The sequence below is a fragment of the Stegodyphus dumicola genome, chromosome 1 (genome assembly GCF_044657685.1).
Source record: "Stegodyphus dumicola isolate Sdum_Otavi_A_Nest chromosome 1, ASM4465768v1".
NCBI classification, from domain to species: domain Eukaryota; kingdom Metazoa; phylum Arthropoda; class Arachnida; order Araneae; family Eresidae; genus Stegodyphus; species Stegodyphus dumicola.
The window spans coordinates 3,534,166-3,555,285 of NC_140768.1; the positions used below are offsets into that span (position 1 = coordinate 3,534,166).

Genomic DNA, 21,120 nt, shown 5'->3' on the forward strand with positions numbered 1-21,120 from the left:
AAGCATGAAAAATTTGAAGATTAAATGCTCGTATGCTCGTCCTTGGATGTACTTAGCTACATTCACTGCTGTAGTTTGATATTGTTTCAAATTCTCTGATAAAGCTTTTGTTGCAAGTGTATGCCGATGTTACATGCAGTGCATTATTGTAACTTGCAGAATTTCTCTCTTCATGTACGAAATAAATCCAGAATTTTTACCCAGCATTGCAGTGGCACCATCAGTGCAAATTGAACCTAGAATACTCGTACTTACTTGTACCCACACACCCCCTTTAGATGTTATTGTGCCTCCCTTGAGCTCTGTCAGAGAAAAATATCTCATTAGTAGCAAGTTAATGACTTGATGAAATATTCGACAATTTACATTTTCTTGTATTAGTTAATTAGTATGTATTTTTCTTTATTTTGTAATTTGAAATAAAATTAGTTATCACGTTCATATGCATTTATTATTATTATTGAGTTAATTTGTAGGTTTGTATTAATTTTTCTAATTATTTGGATTCACAAAATCCATCCAGTAAAATCGCATATTTTCGTGAAATTATTATTTTCTAAGCATAAAACAGCGGGTGCCCACAAAGAATGACAGAAGTTTAAAAGTATTACTTAAGACAAGGTTCGGTTGGACGTCACTGACCTAGAACGAGAGCTATAGAACTGTTCAGTTTTTTGGGGGGCTTCAGTGTATAAGTTATGGTAATATATTATCAAATATATTTTTATAATTATTGTATATGTTTTAAATTCTGCGTTGTCACTACTTGTTTATTGTACACAGATTTTTCCTAATTTTGTGGCAAGAGAAATTACTCTGAATAATTTAATTTAAAAAAAAAAAAAATGTAGTTTTATGTTTTTATATGGAGAAGTGACCTTGCTTGTATTATCCGCTGTTAATTTTATTTTTGAAACACTATCATAAGTTAATGAGACTTTTATATATTTCTTTAGTTACGGATGCTGAACTTCGAAGATTAAGAGATGCCTTCAAACGATCAGCAAATTTGAATTGTGTGATAACAAAACCTGGCTTCATTAAAGATGTTTTGGGAGAATTTGTTCCATTAAAACTTGCTGAGGTAAGCATTAAATTACAGCTATGTTATGTGTTTCAGTTATTCACCTTTTTTATTCACTAGTTGATAATTCATAATTTTTCTTTCCTATTTAAAATTTTTTGTTAGTAAAAATCAAAACAGAAGAGACATGCCAAAATGAAACTTCAAAGCAGCAACCTTGTGTTTAGCGAAATCATAACATTATTCAACATCCAAGAGCTGTTGGCTAATCTCATAACATTATTCAAGAGCTGTTGAAATAATTTATCCTATTCCTCAATAAGTGCTTGGATGAGGGTGTCCTTGTTTATTGGAGGGCATTCTTGACCAGCAAGATATACCCCCAAACCATCCCATACACTTTCATTGGGATTCAGATCTGGAGAATGTGCTGGTTGTACGAGGCGCTTAATATCCTCGCTCTCTAGATACTCCTGGACAGCGACTGTTTGATGACATGTTGCGTTGTTGTCCATGAAAACAAATTTATTGCGTACAGCACCACGAACATGCAAACTGAGATAGCAGAACATAATTAATGTATCATTGGCCTGTCATAGTCCCAGTTGCAATCACATGTAGGGTGTGCAGCCATTGATCATAGTGCCAGCTCATACCATGATAATGTGTCTCAGATACCGATCCTTTCCTAGATATTTTCTGGACTCTCATGCCAATAATTGGGCGTCTATAATCCGGTACTACACTAAACTTACTCTTGTTCCATGAATAGTACAGTTCCATGAATGAACAGGACGAGTTCTGTTGAGTCCAATTACAATGCTCACGATACCATTGCAAACGGGCATTACGGTGCTGTCTGGACAATGGGATGCACATACAGTTTTTCAGGAAATTCCCTTGCAAGTAACCGATATGCTACTTCAATAGCTCTTCTGCTGTGGTTCTTTTTGTCAATATCATTGTACCTATCTTCTGCAGGTGTCACACTGCAAATACAACTCCCCTTGTGACGTTTGTTACATATTTCATCATGTAACAAACATGTTGAATAATGTTATAATCCGGTAACACACTAAACTTACTCTTGTTCCATGAATAGTACACAGGACCAGTTCTGTTGAGTCCAATTACGATACTCACGATACCATTGCGAACGGGCGTTACGTTGCTGTCTGGACAATGGGATGCACATAACAGGACGGTGGATGTATAATCCTTCTTGATGCAAATGCCTGGCTACAGTTTTTCAGGAAATTCCCTTGCCAGTAGCAGCAAGCAACTGATTTGCTACTTCAACAGCTCAGCTGCTGTGGATCTTTTTGTCAATAGCCTATCAATGTACCTATCTTCTGCAGGTGTCACACTGCGAATACAACTCCCCTTGTGACGTTTGTTACATATTCCATTTGTTTGAAATGATTTCAAAAGCCTTGAAAAAGCACTTCATCTGATGTTAAACTCCCTGGCCTTATCTGTAATTTTTTGCTCTTCTTCAATATTACCAATAATAGTGCCATACGCGTCAAATCCTTTATCTCGTTTACCAGGCCATCACGTGATGAAAACTTCAGCAATCCAAAATTTGCATACGCACAACACATCTTACTGTATCCTACACTTATGCTAATTTTCACATTTTCCTGCCTTCCATTTTGTGGTTTCTATCATTGCTACCATCATCAGCAATTGTTCACCAGTGTATGATGCGCTGCCATAAATTTGGATAAATTTTAAAGTTAAAAGCAAAATGCCTGTTAAGTATGATTAGCAGTGATTTATGATGGATACTCACTTCCAGTTAATTCATAGTCTAGTGATCTCAAACCAGCAGCCTGTAAGCCAGCATGCAGCCTCTGAAGCTGTTTTATGTGACGCACAAATACATTTCAATTATGTATTCGTTGCAAAGCTTTCAGAATTTTAGCTGAGTTTACATTATTTTCATTACAATTAAAAATGAGTGTAATAAACCAAAAAAATCTCTAAATGGGCTACTTAATTTATGGTATAATATAAGTATTATTCAAAGATTTGAAGATATTGATTTTATTGACTTTTATTCATACTTGTCAAAAAATAATTAACCTCAGTTAGGAATTTTTGTACTAAGAATAGTCACTTTGTTTCTGAATATTTTTAAATGTAAGCAGCCTTTCCCCCCCCCCCAAATTTGAAAATTAATAAGAACACGATCATCCAGTAAAGATTTACAATTCATGCTAAAGATAATTTCTTTATAAAACTTCATGATAAGCTTCATGATTCAAGCTGTAATAAGAAATATAGAAGTTTGTAATTATATAATATATGCCATACAACTGTCGTGGTATACATGCATGATCTTGCATAAGGCTTATCGATGCAGGTAAATGGTTAAGCCATCCCTGCTTGCAGCAGTCTAAGAGCCTCTGTCTAACATATAATGGTCTCTTTCTTGGATGATATCAGGCCCCTGGTTCTCTGCAGATGAAGTTAGGTCAAAGCAGTGCTTAAGCTGATTAGGGACTCATCTCTCAAGAAATTGTCCTTTACTGATGCTTGTCTAGACTTGATATTCTCTGCACCACATCAAATGGGCTTTCTTGCATGAAAAGTGAATGGAATGTAAATAACAGGTCTTCTAATAAACATATCTCTTTTATGTGACTAATCCTGGAAACTCACCCTCTTGTGTCTGGATGGAAGTTGTAAGAAGCCTGAAAAGCTGTTGCAGCCATATTATGTCTCATTGAAGTAGACAAATATTCTTCATTGGCTGTTGTGGCTCTTTGATGACCTCACTCAGATTTTCACTCTACTGATATAATATGCTTAATCCGTTTTTGTAAGTTGCATGTAATGACAGGTATAACATTTAGGTCTAACAATGTACACTTGAGATTGCCCTGCTTTGTCAGAGAATTCCCTTGCCAGTAGGATTCCATTCAGGGAGAGATTCCATCAACCAAATTTTTTTATTAGTCATTTTAACCATCGTCTTTTAAATGTCACCCAGTGCTGCAAAAAACATCACTAAAGTTACCGATGAGCGCAAGCAAGCGAAGTATAGAAAATTTGCACTTTAACATTTCTTCTTCCAAACATTCCAACCACTTACATGTGAATGCTTCCATATTTGACACTAAAGGTTTCCATTTTTTTGTTTGGGAGAAGAATCTTTACGTTTGGTGTCCAAGTGAGGTAGTGGTTAGCGATGCTGACTACTGACCGAAGGGCCCAGGTTTGAATTCTGGAGAAAGCATAGATGTTTCTGTGCAGCATGAACTAAATATGCAGTGAGCCTAAAATCCTCTTGAGAGGTTGGTGGTAGAAGAAGGATGGGAGACCCTCAGAACCATCCACCTACGGTTCAGTTCGGGCCAGAAGTGAGAAAAGTCTTACTGTCACCTATATGGTGCTCAAGGCTCTTGTCAATGACAGCTGCAGTCTAGCCCCTTGCTATGATGAATTTCGTGGGCTTATTCTGATATCAGAGACCTGATCTCATGTAACTATCAATCAGGTGGGATAAGCTGTAAACAAACATGTTTACTTTTTGTTCAGTATTTTGTAAGAAAATTTCCAAAATTTGGAAACCTCAATTTTGAATTGCCAGTTGTAGCTTACAGTATAAGGAAGAAATAATTTTCCAGTTGGGTTGCTCCTTTCGTCTTGCAGTATGTAAAGAAATCAGCATATCATTTAATCACTGTGGGTGACAATAATTGCAACATAACCCCATGGGTTTGGGGCCAAAAACTCCAACCAACCAACCAGTTCTCCTCCAATTTTGATGGAGAGCACCTTGGGGGAGGGGTCGAGTTCAAGGGTCTCCCACCTCTCAGATGATAATCATTCATTTTTAAGCCTGCACTCTGTGCAAATGATACAGTTACATTTCTTCTTTATTTAAAGTCCTGTAAATGATTGGTATTAATAAGTATTTAAAGTCCTGTACATCTGCCAGATTTCGTACTCGTAGCAGAATTAACCTTTTCTTCTATTTTTTTAATCCTATGCTGATTCTTAATTTCAGCCCTTGTTTAGCAGCCCATTAAAAATCTTGAAACAAGCAAAAAGTTAACATCATCTGCAGAATTAGTGTCTGTAATATCATTAAAATATGACGGTTGCAGGAGTGGTAGCCAATCATATCAGTGAGGCTAGTTAACTGGAACATTGGGAAGTGTGCCAGGCTAATATTATGGAAATGTTTATGCAGATAGTCATGGTCAGATCGAAGATGAAAATCTGCTTACACCCACATCTCTTGAAAGGTTATGAGGAATGGGAATTGTCTGTGAGGAACACCTGGGATTTTGCCACAGTTCCTCAAAGATGTTTTGCCAGTATAGACTAATGCTAGACTAATGCTCTTAACAGTCAAAAGTTAACAAGAATCTAGTTGGTGTAAATTAAAAAGATCCTTGGCTAAGTCATTTGCCAAGCCATTTCTAATAATGTCATAGTGACTAAAAATATATCCTAAAGTGTATCTATTACAGTTTCTTCTATTGGTGCGATATCTTCCTTTATATACATCGCACTTGTGAGCATAGAACAATCTAGACTCCCTAGTTTCCAATTAAATATGTTTTTAAATGTTTGAGGATTCAGCAGTTTTCTACTCGGGAATAATTCTCTGTGCATCCTTTAAATAACCGCTCTGTTTCTGTCTGTAGCTCCGTAATTGAACTGTATATCGGCATTCTCAATTTTCATGTAGAGATGCATACTATTCAAAATTTACACGAGAAGGAGGATTTACACAAACAAACAACTTTCAGGAATTAATCTTAACAGTACTTTCTGTCACCTCAACGTACTATTTCTGTTCTTATATTCCATTATAAAATCTGCTTATTATGGTCCCCTTTAACTTACTGTACATGTTTTGCCCAATATTTTAAAATCATTATGTATATGGTCATTAATAGTACTCATATTATCTCTCTCTATATATATATCTACAGAGGCTGTTCACACATTTTTTAGATGATGTATATAGTATTCACAAAACTAAATTACATAAAATTCTTGTGTTTTAAATGTTCTATTTGACATCCCTTATTCTGAACTATCTTTCGACACTGCAATTTCCAGGATAATAATGCCTTTTGAAGTGGCAGAAGAGTTATTCTATCCCATTCCTCCCGAAGAGCTTTCCAGAGTCCTGTTAGGGTTTTGGGACAACGTTTGGATAATGCAGTTTTTAAAAGTCCGAAAGCACAAAAATCCATAGGTGACACATTGGGAGATTTAGTAGGGATATCAGTGAAGGTTATGGCCGTGATACCAGGTTTTTTCCATTTCTTTTAGGAAATTTACAGTGGATTTTGATGTGTGACTGCTAGCTTTGTCCTGATGGAGTCTTACAGATGGATGGCACTGTGGGTAAATCGAGGGTATTTCATTCAGAAAAATTGGCGATAAAATATGTTCCTGATAGTATTTGGAGTTAATCTTGACAATTTTTGGCATTCTCTTTATTTTTAACTTGCCATTATAAGAAAAACCAGGAACAATCATGAATCCCTTAGAAAAACTTTCTTTCGATTCTTTGAACCATGTACTTAAATTTTTTTCTCTCCTTTTATGATAATAAATAGCTCTTTTATGTTACAATCATTTAAATACACCCATGCTTCATCTATTGTGACAATTGTTTTCCATTTTTGTTTGGATAAGTGTTTGTCATATAGAATTCTGCACCGTGTCCTGGGTTGAGCGATATGCTTTGGAAGAAGACGATGCACATTGCGTTTTTTCGCTTTCTTAAGATTTAAATCAACGTTTATCATTTTGTTTACAGTGGACACCGAGCATTTTAATGATTTTGCAACTGTGCTTTGACTAGGGGTTTTTCTTTTAACATTAAACAACGTACCTTTGCAATAGTCGAAGATGTCTGTGTTTTACTTGGATACTTGTTTGGAATTTTTGTCCCACTTGAGGCTCCAATTTGACGTTGTTTTCCTTTCTTGTTGATGATATAACCTATCGATGCTTTAGATATCACAAAACCATGACTCTCACATCGTTTTTGGATAATGGAGTATGCATATTTCTCTTCGGAAAGAGCGTAAATGTAGCCTTCGAACCACTGGTTTGTTAAATTCGCCATTTTGAATAAAAACAAAACTTTCAAGCCACAGATGATAATTTTGACTTTTAAAAACATAGTACAATTGCAATCACTTTTTTTGCAGGAAATGATTTTTTATTACCGCTTACCAAAATTGTCTAAAAAATGTGCGTAGACAATTTAATATGTAATTTAAAAATTTCCATAATTTTAAGATGATCTTTTAATGCAACTTTTAGGAATAATGTTTCATTTTTTATCAGTTTGTAGAGTCCTTTTTTGTTCATTTGCATAATAAAAAAGAATGTGGAGTTTTGTAAAATTAAGTATTTTATGATATTTTTTAGTAATATTTCTCTTTTCTTCTTCTTTTATTTATTTATTTTTTTTTGTTATATTTCAGTATATTTTCCAAGCATGTGGAGGGACAAATAAAGGTATATCATTCAAAGACCTTCTTTGTGGCTTGGTTCTTCTGACAAGGGGTGAAGAATGTGAAAAAGTCAAATGTTAGTATTTTTTATTTTCCTTTAACTTTCTCTTTCATTTTATCTTAAATATTTCACAAAACAGTAAATGACAGGCTCAATTGAGATAACTCAATGCCACTTTTTTGGCGGGAAGAACATTAATAATAATGTTAAAAAAATCAAACTGTGAAAAGTCAGAAAAGCATATCTCTGTCAAATTTTTCATTTCACGGTGTACTGAACAATGATTTGTTAAACTGATTTGGCTCGAAGTTTCGATAGTTGTTCTTTGTTTCATTTTTGTTTTGAAAATAAATTTTCAGAGTTTCTAAATGTGATCATAAGATTTTATACTGCAAATCATTTTGTGCAAATGTGTCGGTTTATGCCCTGTTTTTATAATTCTATAATTCTTGACAATTGGGCTAATTCCTGGTCAGAACTATTCCTTAATATTTATGTTTGATATTTTATCTATTATTGCTTTGCAATTTTTTTAAAAAAAAGTCATACAGCTTTTTCAAAGCTTAATTGCAAAGTAATTATCATAATCATAAATGCAGTGTGCAAACCAGGCTTGAGGGTTTGTACGACATTTATAATTAAGATTGAGATAATAATTAAGATAATATGCTTAATATGATAGAGCTTATAAAATATCAAGCATAAATATCATAAAGCAGCACTCATCAGAAAATAATGCAGTAGTTGAGAATTATTCCATAAATGTAGGGCATAAAACTGGCATATTCTTGCTTTGCAGTAGCAGATCTTATATTGTCTATTTATTTTCAGAAATTTAAAAATACAAAATAATAAAAATTTTATGAATGACATACTTTTACAATTTTTTTTTTTTCTCTCCCTTTATACAGTCAAAAGTCATTAATTCGGACACCCATAATTCGGAATGATCTATAATCTGGACCTCAAAACTAAAAACGTTCTGCGCATGCGCCGCGTTGACACATGCGCATAGGCGTTTACGCGTGCGCGTAAGACCTTTTACGACTGCACATATGAGTGTGCGCAAGTGCAGAATACGTTTTCGCGTGCGCGTTTTATGTATAATGGACGTATAAGCTAAAATTATCTAATTATCTATTTCAGTTAATGTTAATGATTGCGATGTTCCTTAATTTTCGAATTGGATCCGGCTTATTATTTTTTGCAGACTGTAAGAGCAATTTTATAAAAGTAAGCTTAAACTTTCGATTATATCAAATAGAATTTCTGATATATATTTGTTAATATGTAAAGGATCTAAAGCGAAAGTATGTTTTGAAATCCGAAATCTGATTATCAATTTCACGCTGCTCGGCGGGGGGAATGCTGCGGCGAGCGCATAATGAATTGGAAGTTGATTTGTCAGCACTATCCTTATCTTCAGCGCAGATGTTTTTATTTTATTTGGCTTATAATTCCTTACCAAATGTAGTATTTCATGCTCCGTCTTTGATATGATTTAAAACAAGTTCCTCGTCATTATAATTCGCTTCCGATAGCGAAGAAAAGTGACAGAGGTTATTGAAAACGAAGAAATTTCGATTGACAAATTAGTCGGTGTTCTTGACACAGCAATTATAGGACTTGAACAGCGGAACTTTGTAACTGAACAAGAAATTATGTCTGTTTAATAGAATTAAAGAGAAAGTATTATCACATGAAACGAAGCAAAACTTAAACAACTTACATTGAAAGAAATGTTTAATAAAGTAAACAAATAAATATTAAGCTTTTTCTTTTTGCAAATTTTGATACCCTTTAGATCATAATTGTTCTTTATTTCATAAATTACGGTTTCATATTTTTAATTTTAGAATTTCTGCATGCCATCTAACGCGATTTTAACTGATGATCTATAATCCGGAAAAATCGATAATCCGGAATCGCCAAAGTCCCGACGAGTCCGGATTAACGACTTTTGACTGTAGTTCAATAGGTCAGTAGACAAAAATTCACTGGTTTCAGAAAATCAATGTCTATCCAGTAATAGATCAGTTTCAATTTTTAACTTGTGATAGGGAAACAATCCACAATATTAGAAAAGGAAAAATGTGTAAATTACAAACAAGGGATTCCCCCTTGTTTGTAATTTAACTAAAAATCTGAAAAGTTTCAGAATTTAATTGTCACATCAAACACCTCTTTTAAAGTGTAATATGAATTATAAGTAAATATTATCAGTAGGGATAGCCCATGTGGAAATAGCAAAATAGTTTATGGGGTACTAGATGAATATATATTTAGACTAATACGGGAATTTATATATCTTCTGTATATTTGAAAAAGGAAAGAAAAATGATATAATATAATTCTATAAAAATATTTAATATTTTAATTAGATGTATCAGGAATCAAATGCATTTTTATTTAAAAGCAGATTAAAAAGTTAAAAAAATAATAATATTCTTATGATCTGCTGCTTTTAAAGAGCTTAGTTTGTTAATCAATAAGAGACAGATTAAATTTGAAGGATAAAAAGGTTTTGTTGAATGGTAACATACTTGAATGGAAAGGGAAACAATGCATTTACAGTGGGAAACATTTAAAATGAATCAACACAAAATCATGTTTTGAGACTAATAGACCATTTAAGCACTTTTTTAAAGGGGTAGGGGGGAGACTGAAGCAGAGAGATGGAAAAGAGAGAAAAAAAATTACCCACTAAGGGGAAAAGAAAAAAGTGTTTTCGTGCATAATTTCGCCACTAAAGCTAACATTGGGAGAAGGGAGGAGGCTATAGGTGCTATGTAAATGATATCAGCAATCTAAATCTTATTAACAGTTTCGTTGAAATATTACGTTGTTGCTCACTGTCAAAAAAGTGTTTGGAGATAAACATGATATATCACAGCTATTATACTGCATAGTATAACTATTACTGTTAATATCTCTTTTCTATTGGAAAATTCACAAAAGTACTGGCCAGAAAAGCTTGTATAAAATTTCTAGATGAAGGAACTGAAAACTTACATTTACTAAGCCAGATAGAGGAAACAAAACATACAATATCTCTTATGAACCAATGATTTTCACTATTTTCAATACTTAATGAAATAATGGCTAGTGTTTATAAATGGTGTAAGAAATTTTTTGAATAATTTATTTATTTATTTATTTGTGGAATGTAAATCTTTTCATATCAGATAAATTTTTATTTAGATCCAAAATTCTGTGCACGATTTTCCTTCATTTAGTTTATTTTAGTACATCCAACTAATCATTTGCCATATTTGTAATAAAGAACAACAGTTATCTTTTTATAGCTTTTGAAGTTTGAGGAAAATGTGTACTTAAAGTTCTTTTTTATTTTAAACTTTAGATTATGAATGACTTTGAGAATTAAGTGTTAAGGCAGTATGTTCATTACTTTTTTTTAAATCCAAAGAGGCATTAGCCTAGAAGGGCTATTAATCTCAAAACTTGATTTTGCGTCAAATCACTAAATGGCTGTACATTTTTCAAATTTTTGCCACCAAATATTATCGCCCTGTGTTAGATTTAAAGAAATTAAGTAATAAAGAATTTGCATGAATGTATGTATGTTTCATGTACTGTGAAAACGGATACCTAGAGCCATAAAATTTTGAATATTTAGTGATCCACTCGAAGCATAAATCTGGAATCCTAGAAGCATAAATCTGGAATTTTGAATTTGCTTTACTATCTATATCATATTTTTAAACTGTAGCGAATTTTTTATTAAGACACGTTTTCAAAACGAGCAGTGGCAACTCACTATCTCCAATGTGCGAAACTGTCTGTTTTAAATTCTAAAGATATGCTGTTTTTTAAGTATTTTTAACCCAAAGGGGCATTATCCCAATTGCTCTCGAAACATGTATGTATATGTAAATGAAAAAAAAATGCCCCTTTGGATGTAATATAAAATGTGAGTTTTTTTTCTTGTGTGTGGAGAATACAATTTTTTTTTTTTTTTTTCCTTTATAGTTATCTTTTGTTTGTGCTGTAATGAAGGGGGAACTCACGTGTATAAAGATGACCTAATTCGGCTTATCCAGGCTTGTGATAATGGATATGTTCCTGAAATTATTGCAGATTGTTTCTCTGAGGTGAGATTTTTTTCTTAAATTTTTTCCTGTCTATTTAATTAAAGGTTCTTTTATACATAAATTATTATAAACTGTGTATTTCAGTCTTGATTTTCGTAGAATCAGTGCACAATATGTATACAATACTATGATAAAGTATCGGGAATGATTCCATGAAACACAAGCAGATTAGTGGTCAATATTTACTTCATTTCTTTCCAATCCCCTTCAGTAGCAATTCACTTTTCCAAAATTTTTGCCACCGTGATAATTTATTTTAATAGTAACTTTCATGAAACTTCTTCAGAACTCGATGAATTTTCTTTTAATCCCTCAATAGACTAATAATGGATACAAAGCGGATATTTCATTTGTGGAAATAAAAACTCCATATTATGTGAATACAGAGTTTATTTAACATTCGGTCAAAATTTTTGGGATACAAGAGCATCATAAGCAAATATTGTAGTGAAGAATCCATGAATTATCTTGCACAGTTCATTTTCTACAAATTGATTCATGCTAACACCTCAAAAACTTAAGTAATGTTCTTTGTTAGCAATTTGTATATTTGATAAAAATTCATAATGGACAATGCCAATTGAATTAAAAATTGAAAAAAGCATTCAGCATTTTCTGGACTTCAGACTGACGCTGACGGTCCGCCCCTTTTTTTTTTTTTTTTTTGTGCTTCACCTTTTTAGTTATTATATATCAAAAATGTATAATTGTATATCAATATGAATTATTTAAATCCATTATAATTCGTTACAAGAACAAATATACTCAATGCAAAAAGAAACACATATTAGAATACTGATGGCTTAATTCCAAAAATATAAATATCTATGTACATTTAAATAAATATATGCAATGCACACACCTAGCTACACTACATAACTATTTTGACAACATTCTACATTACTTCATGAATACATTTTCACAAAATTTGGATAGGAATAAAATATGTGAATAATCAGAAAGTGCCAATTAAATAAATCATGATAATTAAGTTTCTTAGTAAAATTATAGTACATAGTGAAAGAAAATTGCAGTGGAATTAGAAATCTCAGTTTTTTCAAGTAATAATATTTTCAGTTCCTAGGAGCAATTTATTCGATTCAATAAGACTTTTGATTATTTTGTTTGGTGGTAAGGAAGTCATTGTACAGTTAATAAATGTGAAGTATGGTTTCCGGCTTTTAATTGTTACTGTTTATTAACTGATGACATGATTATTTAAATTGGTATTATTTTTGAATTAATAGCCGAGTTTCTAGCCCCCAAACTGGCCATGACACATATATACTGCTTAGAATATTTTTTGTAACATCTTTAAATATATATATATACATTAATTTTGAAATAAATCCAAGAAATTAAAATAATATTTTAAAGAGAAAAAGAATCCTTGTATAAAGTGTGTAGGGTATTTTGGTATTTTAATCAAGAAAATGCCTCATTCTCACATCTGTTTTGGAGTTTTGGAGCCAACCCTTGGCCTGTTAGAGCCTGCAAGAATATTAGCAAAGGAAAAATCGATGGTTTTTGTAATAATAATTGATATTATTAGTTCTGCATCTGAATTTAATGGGACTTTTATGAAATTTATAAACTTATATTAGGGTTTGCTTGAAATAAAAATTTTATAGAATGCTTGAAATATTTTAATAATGTTGTTTTCTTGAGGAAAAAAAAATAAAATAATACTGTTTTTAAATAATTTTTTGTAGAATTTTTTTACGAATTGTATTAAAATTGTCATTGGCTTTAAAAGTGGTAATGATAAATTTGCTTTTAAGTTTCATATTCACTTATATTATCTATTTAGATTAAGTTAGTATGTTTAATAATAAATTGTAGTTTATTAACATTTTATTATTAGTGGCTGCAGATTGCAAAGGATATCAAATTAACCCTCCATGTGGGCCAGACATTTATGGGCATTAAAATAAAAAATATTAGTGATGATATCTTTTTATAAATTGATATTGTTATTGTCCATGTTAAATTAAGTAATAGTCATGTCATTATTGTAACTCGTCATCTGACAGCTGAGTAAAGCTGAACTTCATATGTTTATGTTTGAATACGATATAAGAATAGGAATTATGTTTTTTTTTTTAATTAAAATAAATTGATTGGATTAATATATTTTGCAATGGTAGGGAGGCTTAAAATAGAAATGGGGAACATAGAAAGGGAGTGATAAGCTAGAAAGGTTAGGAAACATTAATCTAGATATTGTAACATTTGCGTCATTGTTCCTAAGAGAATGAGTGTTAGGAAAGATATGTTACAGCATCCTTTTTATGCTAAATATTCCAGTCCCTCAAACTGACAAACAGTGCAGAAATAATGGATGCACTCAATAATTTACTACTATCTAAAATAAAATTAAGAACTGCAAGTGTATCTAACTAGTTAATTTCTTCACCAAATGTTCTTGAAAGCAACCTTCCACAATTGCGATTTCATCTGTAAAGAAGTTGTGTAAGGTGATTCTGCAGGAAAAACCAGCATGTAATTGCCAAATAACTGCATTTGTCCCTTAGAAGTGTGAATTGCACTTGTGTGACATATTTACAGCGTATATTTAAATGTCTGGAAAGCATTTAAAGGTGTCCAGGTATGTTATCTAACTGCAGCCTATCATCATCAGCCTGAAAAAGAATTCTAATTCTAAGAAGAAATTCTAAATTTGTTGTAACTTTTTCTTCATTTAGCCTAGGAGCTACAAAAGAATGCTAAATTTTTCATTCTTAGCTGTTAGTTGCTCATTAATAGCTAAGGCATATGACCATAATGTACAATGAAGTAGTTGCCTTTCCAGTATTAACATTTTATTATTAATATTGGATTTTTAAGACGTTGGAAAAATAGTCTAATTCAAGGACTTTTGGGCTGCAGTTCATTTCATTTCAGTTCACACATTTCAGGCTTAATTTTTATAGTGTGAAATTAAGGTCAAATTAAAAGAAAAAACTTCTTTAATAGGCTGCATTTTTTATTAAGAGAGCAGTCTCATTTGGCATTCAAAAGTTGACTTACATTTGATTCCTGGAGGAGACATGTATGTTGATTGTTATAATATCATTTGAGGAATTCATCTGGATATCTAAAGTTCTTATGTAGTTGATAGTTAAGGAAGAAAAGTACCTCATATTTCACTTCTTTAGGTAGTTTTGATAAAAACAGTTGAGGTTAGCTGGAATTTGTAAGGATGTGTTACATGTCAGCAAAAAGAGAGACAAAGAACCTTGATGATTTTTATAGTTTATGTATGTGTATAAAAAGTGTCATTATTCTTTTGATGTTACTGCAAAAGACTTACAAACCCTTCCCCCCCACTCTGAACACATCTTCAAAATTCATTGTCTTAAGTTTGGCAAAAAAAGTGGCTAATCTTTGGAATATAGTAACAGGTAGTTTGGCGACATTTTGGTAAGGCGATAAAGGTTACTAGCTAGGACTTTAGCAGTGTACATGGATAAAGTCAAGAGTGTGCGCAATGCCATTTTTGTGCAATTCTGGGATGTTTTTTTAAGTGAAAATTGGTTGACGTGTACATGGATATCGTGTATGTGCTATTCTTAAAAACGCGTTAAGAAGTTTGCGATTCTGCATTTTCTCCCAATTTCTCACATAATCTTCGTCATCATTAAGCGCTTTTGTTCCATAAAGTTCTAGCATAAGCGTAATTCGGCTAGCAGATTGTTGGAAAAAAATGTTGAGAAGAAAAAAAAAATGCCTTTACTTCGTGAAAACAAAATGGTGTCCAAATAAAAACTAGCAGGTTGCTGTAGTAGGGTTGGTCCCCAAAAAATCACCAAGTTACCATAATCCAAAGATTAACCAAAAAGGTATGCTTTGAATATTATGGCCAAATAGGGGACAGTTTTTCCATACTTATGCTTACTTCCCACTTTCCGTATGATAGTTGGAAGCTAGTTGGAGGTAGTTAGATAGTAGAAGCTGGGTATTATTTTCGGGTTTTTATCAAAACTACCTAAAGTCATGTCATATTTTTACTATTTTTTTCAAAGGTGATTTATACCTATAAGAATTCAATCAATAATGTATTTGCTGCCATTTTGTTTGATGACCTTTTTCCATCGTTTAACAAGATTCATAATTCACGCTGGTAGAATGACCTGTCTTTAGAAGCGAAAAACTGTACCAGTTGCCAATTTATAGCCTCATCAGAATCGAATATTTTATGATTCTAGGAATTCTGCAAAGAGCAAAATAAATGGTAATCTGAAGGTGCAAGATCAGGCGAGTACAGTGGGTGGGGCAACACATCCCAACTATGCTCCAACAGCTTTTGGCAGGTAACCAAACTCATGTGTGGTCTTGGTGAAACATAATGCTTTTATGATTCACGAGTTCTGGCCACTTTTGATTGATTGCATTGTTCAACTTGTCCAATTGGTGACAGTACGCGGCTGAATTAATTGTTTGATTCCTTGATAAGAGCTCAAAATGCACAACACCTTTGAAATCCCGACCACTGACAGCATAACCTTTTTCCGGTGAATGTTCACTTTGGACGTGGATTGAGGTAGTTCATTGTGCTGTTTCCAAGACCACTTGCGTGTGACGTTATTGTACACAATCCATTTCTCATCACCAGTGACCATTACGCTTCAGAAAAGGGTCGTTTTTTTCACATTTGAATTCCAGATGCTCAAATATTTCCCCAAATGGATCTCCTTCAGCTCATGAGGGACCAAAACTTCAATCTTGCGTATGAATCTGAGCTTCTTTAAATGGTCATGAATGGTTGATTGAGCAATGTGTAGTGTGCAATCGTGTCGTGTACCTCGGGTTAGACTTATCCATTGCCTTTATTTCACCATCATCATCAGCCACCAATGGCCTTCCTGACTGAGGCACATCATTCACATCAAAATCGCCGGAATGAAATTTTACAAACCAGAGCTGGCACTGATGTGTCTTTAGAGCATTGTTCCTATAAACTTTACTCAACTTTTCACAAGCTTGTGTCGCATTCTTGCCTTTGCGGAAATAAAAAAGCAAAATATAGCAAAAACCAACAGCTTTTCCCTCCATTTTCAACTCCATATCAAATCATTTGAATCGAACAATTTTCTGTTTATTGAATGGGTTAGAAGTGTCAACTTATATAGTATTTTAGTGAGGTGCATGTGCATGGTGCTTCTACTTCAAAAAACGCACTAATGGTATCTGTTAACAAAATATGACATGACTTTCCGATCAGCCCAATATATGAACTTTTGCAGTAACAGCCAATGATAATATCTTATTTCATTTTTAAATTTGTTTCCTTTTGAGATTTCAGATGCATTCATATGTATATTTTCAGGGTGACCGTGTCACATTTGATGAATTTCGAGATTGGTTATTGCGTAGACGGGATGCCACTTCGTTGACACGTTGGTTATTATTAGAGAGAAGTACAGTAACATTGTCAAATGAGTTAGAAACACCAACATTTTATCAAACTTTAGCTGGAGTTACTCATTGTAAGTTAGTTTTAAATATTATACAATTATTTTGCATTCTAATGCATTGTGAAAATGGTATGTTAAAATGTTATAAACTGATAAATTAGCAAAATGTAAAAGTTTTGTTGGGTTTGCTTTTGAATCATAAAATTTTCCCTTTTTTTTGCACTTCATTTTTAGTGCAAGAAACTGACATAATTGATCTAGAGAAGAGGTATTGGATGCTTAAACCAAATTCAGGTAGTGGCCGCTTGGATTTAGAAACTCTGAGACCTCTTATCTGTCCCCCCATTCCAGTTGTGCTATGTGAAGGTACTAATTTTATCCTCTTTTATTATTAACTAATTTAAATACTTGTAGTTCCTGTTTTTTATAAATATTTATGTGTAGTACAATCAGTTCTTGATTAAGCATGGTAATATCAGGCACAGTGTTAACATTTAACCTGAAATTGTTGTTATGCAAGGTATCGGTAAGTACAGTTTTGTATCTGCATAAGAGTGGGTGTGAAATAGATAATTAGGGGCTGTGCAATAGATAACTTATATTCTTCCTGCATTCATTTAAAAAATTCTATGAATTATTTTGTATTGTAAGAGTTTGTAAATCTCTCATTACTGCAATATATTCACAGTTAATAAGAAATTCTTTTATGAAAAAGGTGTGTAGAAGAGTTAGCCATTTCTGTTTCATGTAAAATGGAAATAATAAAATATGAATTTGTTATTTTATCTATGACTAGAAGGTGTTCAGTTATATCTAAACATTAATATCATTATAGTAACTTCATGTCTTTAATTTTATGCAGTTAATGGAGAATTTTTAAAATTTCACCATAGCTGTGCATTGAGCAGATTTAATATTAAGTATTGATCTGAGAATTGCGTTTTTATTTTAAGTAAAGTTACAATTATTATTACAACCAAAGCCACATCTAATTCATTTTAGTTAAGCTCAACTCTTCTTAACTGTTTCACAGTCATTTAGATTCAAAACTGTTTACCTGTCTTTTGCTGGTGTGGCTATTGATCATCTCTCTTTTTCTGTGTTCTTAGTTAGAAATAACTAAGCAGTTAAATATATCCAACTCTGATGGCATTTCTATTCTGTATTAAAACAAAGTCTAAAATTCACATAAAGCCTAAATACGTATTTGTGTATATGTATAAATGATACCGCTGCGTGCCTACAGCATGGCATAACTCTTAATACCTTTATTCAGTTTTCACCATAAATTCCCTTTCGCATCTCTATTGAAACTCACAAACTGGCATCAGGGTGTCTTCCCTGCCACGTGTCTCTCTGTTTGGGCAGAATTTCAATTTACATTTGCAACAGGAGTAAAAGAATTAGCTATTTTTATCTTGCATAAAATTGGAGTAACCAAATAGTAATATAATTATTATTTTACTCAATTTCATTTTATATTGTGACTAGTTGTTCAATTGTATTTGAAAATTAGTATCATCATAATACATTCATTACTTTAATTTTATGTGATTATGAGGAGTTTTATGAATTATGTCACATCTATGTATTGAGAAAATTTAAGGAAGTATTAGGAAGATAATTATATATCTGCTTTAAGTGAAAGTACTATGCATATCGTGTATTTTTGAAATTCACTGTATATCCATGCATAAAGCAGAGAATTAAAAAAAATTTTTTACTACTGAAGTTTTGGGATCAGTTTATATGTAAGCTCAAAATGATTTACAAATAATTTGATCACACAAAAAAAGATATTTTAATTTACTTGATAGGTATTAATCTAATATCTCTTTATCAGTGTCAGACTTATAATTGCCAAGCAAATCTCAGAGGTCTCTCTCTACTACTAGCAAATTTGTGTGAATGTCTTCATCCATCTTCTGGCCATTACCTTTGTTGTAACCTTTCGATAGATGATATCATCTTCAGTTTTGTTCATAGCATTCCTTAGCAAAATTGATAGCTTTTAATTTAAAGCTAGCAGAATAGGCAGAACCTTTAATGTCAGGACATTTTTCAGTATTTTTAGCAGAAATGAAGAATTGCATTAGTGCCAGTTGATGCTTAAAATTCAAGAGAATTAAAAAAGAAAAGCTCTTGGCTCAAAAGAGTTTTTTCATTCCATAGGGCCTCTTATCTCAAATTTTTAAATGGAAGCTGGAGGTAAATTTGGGGATTTTAAGTTCTTCTAATAGGTCTATTTAAATTAGATGACCGTTTTCTGTATTCACAAAAAAGTTTACATATTTGGTAATATATATAGCTGAATTTATAGGGCAATTTGAAATCCAGCTTTACGTGGTTTTTACTTTGACTGAATTTTTGCTACATAATCTTACTTCTCAGCTTATACTTGGATCGGCTTATATTTGTGAAATCTATGTTGTTATAGGCTTAATGTACTTAAGTTCCTCAAATTATTTACATATATATATGTATGCAGGTATATTTAATGCATTTGATGAAAATCAAGATGGACACATTGACTTTAAAGAAATGGCTTGTGGTATATCAGCTTGTTGTCGTGGCCCTCTAACTGAAAGACAAAAATGTAAGTCTGTATTAAATTATTCTTGGAAATTATGTTAGGAACTAATTTTTATTTTATAATTAATATCTCTGCTCATTTGAATTAAGTACCCTTTTACAATAATTTCAGTAATATGATATCATTTTGGCTCAACATAATTATGATAGAAGCTTTAATATATTGTACTGAAAATATATCATTTATTCAGTTTTTCTTAATTTCAATCGCAGTTCATGCAAAACTTAAAATTAATATATTTAGAAACTGTCATAATTGGTATGCTCATGATGCTCATGCAGAATAGTAAAAAATATCAAGAATATGAAATATAGCTGCCACCTCTTCCTGTTTTCTATCGCTTCTCTCAATTTCTCCATAAATCTTCAGTCTCCTGGTTTTAAATTATTAGCTTTCATTAAAAACAAAATTTTTCTGGGTAATAAATGAGATTTATTAAATCATTAAGATTTATAATTCTCTTACCATCCTTAATGATTTTTAATATAATGTGTCTCATAAAATTTTATTTCATCTGAATTGTCTTAATCTACCGTAAAAATTTATAGAATTCTTTGTGAAGATCCAAGCAATGTTAAGTCAGTTACAATTTGTATTTAATCCTGTTTTATGTATTATGTATGTTTTACATTAATACAGTACTAAGTTTATCTGAACAGCAGTATTTGCATTAATTATTAATTTTATATTCAGTGTATTTAAAAATACTCTGATAAATAAAAGCTTCCCTACTCAGAATTTTCTTAGTATGAAAATATAAAAAAATTATAAAATCATAGCTTGAACATATTTAGAATATGTAATATTACATTTTTTTTTTACATCAGAATCATATTATAATAATGCACAGTAAAAGGAATCTAAGTCAGGTTGGAATTCTTGTAAATTAACATCACTGCACAGTGTGAATGGTTTTCCTTATTTTCAAGGATATGATATTTCTTTCAGTGATATTATTGATTCAAGTGATGTGATATTGTTCATCAAATATAGTATATTAAAAATGAAGTTATATGTCTTATAATGTAACCTCCCTTTCTTATATTCAGTGTTTATTAGAAAGAAAAAGGTGTAGGTTGAAAATTGGTTATAAATTTGGTTTGGAAATTTTATGCCATTAAAGTAATCAAAAATGCAAGAAGGAAACAATTTCTTTGTAACAGTTTGGTTTAAATATTGCTGCATGTTACAAATATATTATCCTTCTATTTTTTTCTTTTTTTAGCCCAAAGGGCATTGGCCCAGAAGGGCTATTAATTTCGTTTTGGCATTTTGCGTTGATTCACTTTAAATGTTGGTTCACTTTTTAAATTATTGCCACCAAATATTACCACGCTGTGTTACAATTAAAGAAATAAAATAATGAAGAATCTGCATAAATGTATGTTTCTCCCATTATGACAAAACAATGGTACCTAGAGCCATCCAATTTTGAATAACATAATCTTCCACCGAGCATGGGCATCTGGAAGC

General features: G+C 32.0%; 1 protein-coding gene across 2 annotated transcripts in view; it reads left to right on the forward strand.

The window, feature by feature from the left end:
* Usp32 (Ubiquitin specific protease 32) overlaps positions 1–21,120 on the forward strand; it is a 112,977-nt gene that overhangs the window by 8,384 nt on the left and 83,473 nt on the right. For both annotated transcript variants that reach the window (XM_035363080.2, XM_085812313.1), the window contains exons 2-7: positions 957–1,084; positions 7,495–7,600; positions 11,516–11,637; positions 16,967–17,126; positions 17,289–17,420; positions 19,543–19,650. In XM_035363080.2, the coding sequence (XP_035218971.1) occupies positions 957–1,084; positions 7,495–7,600; positions 11,516–11,637; positions 16,967–17,126; positions 17,289–17,420; positions 19,543–19,650 (756 nt within the window). The remainder of the gene's footprint in view (positions 1–956; positions 1,085–7,494; positions 7,601–11,515; positions 11,638–16,966; positions 17,127–17,288; positions 17,421–19,542; positions 19,651–21,120) is intronic.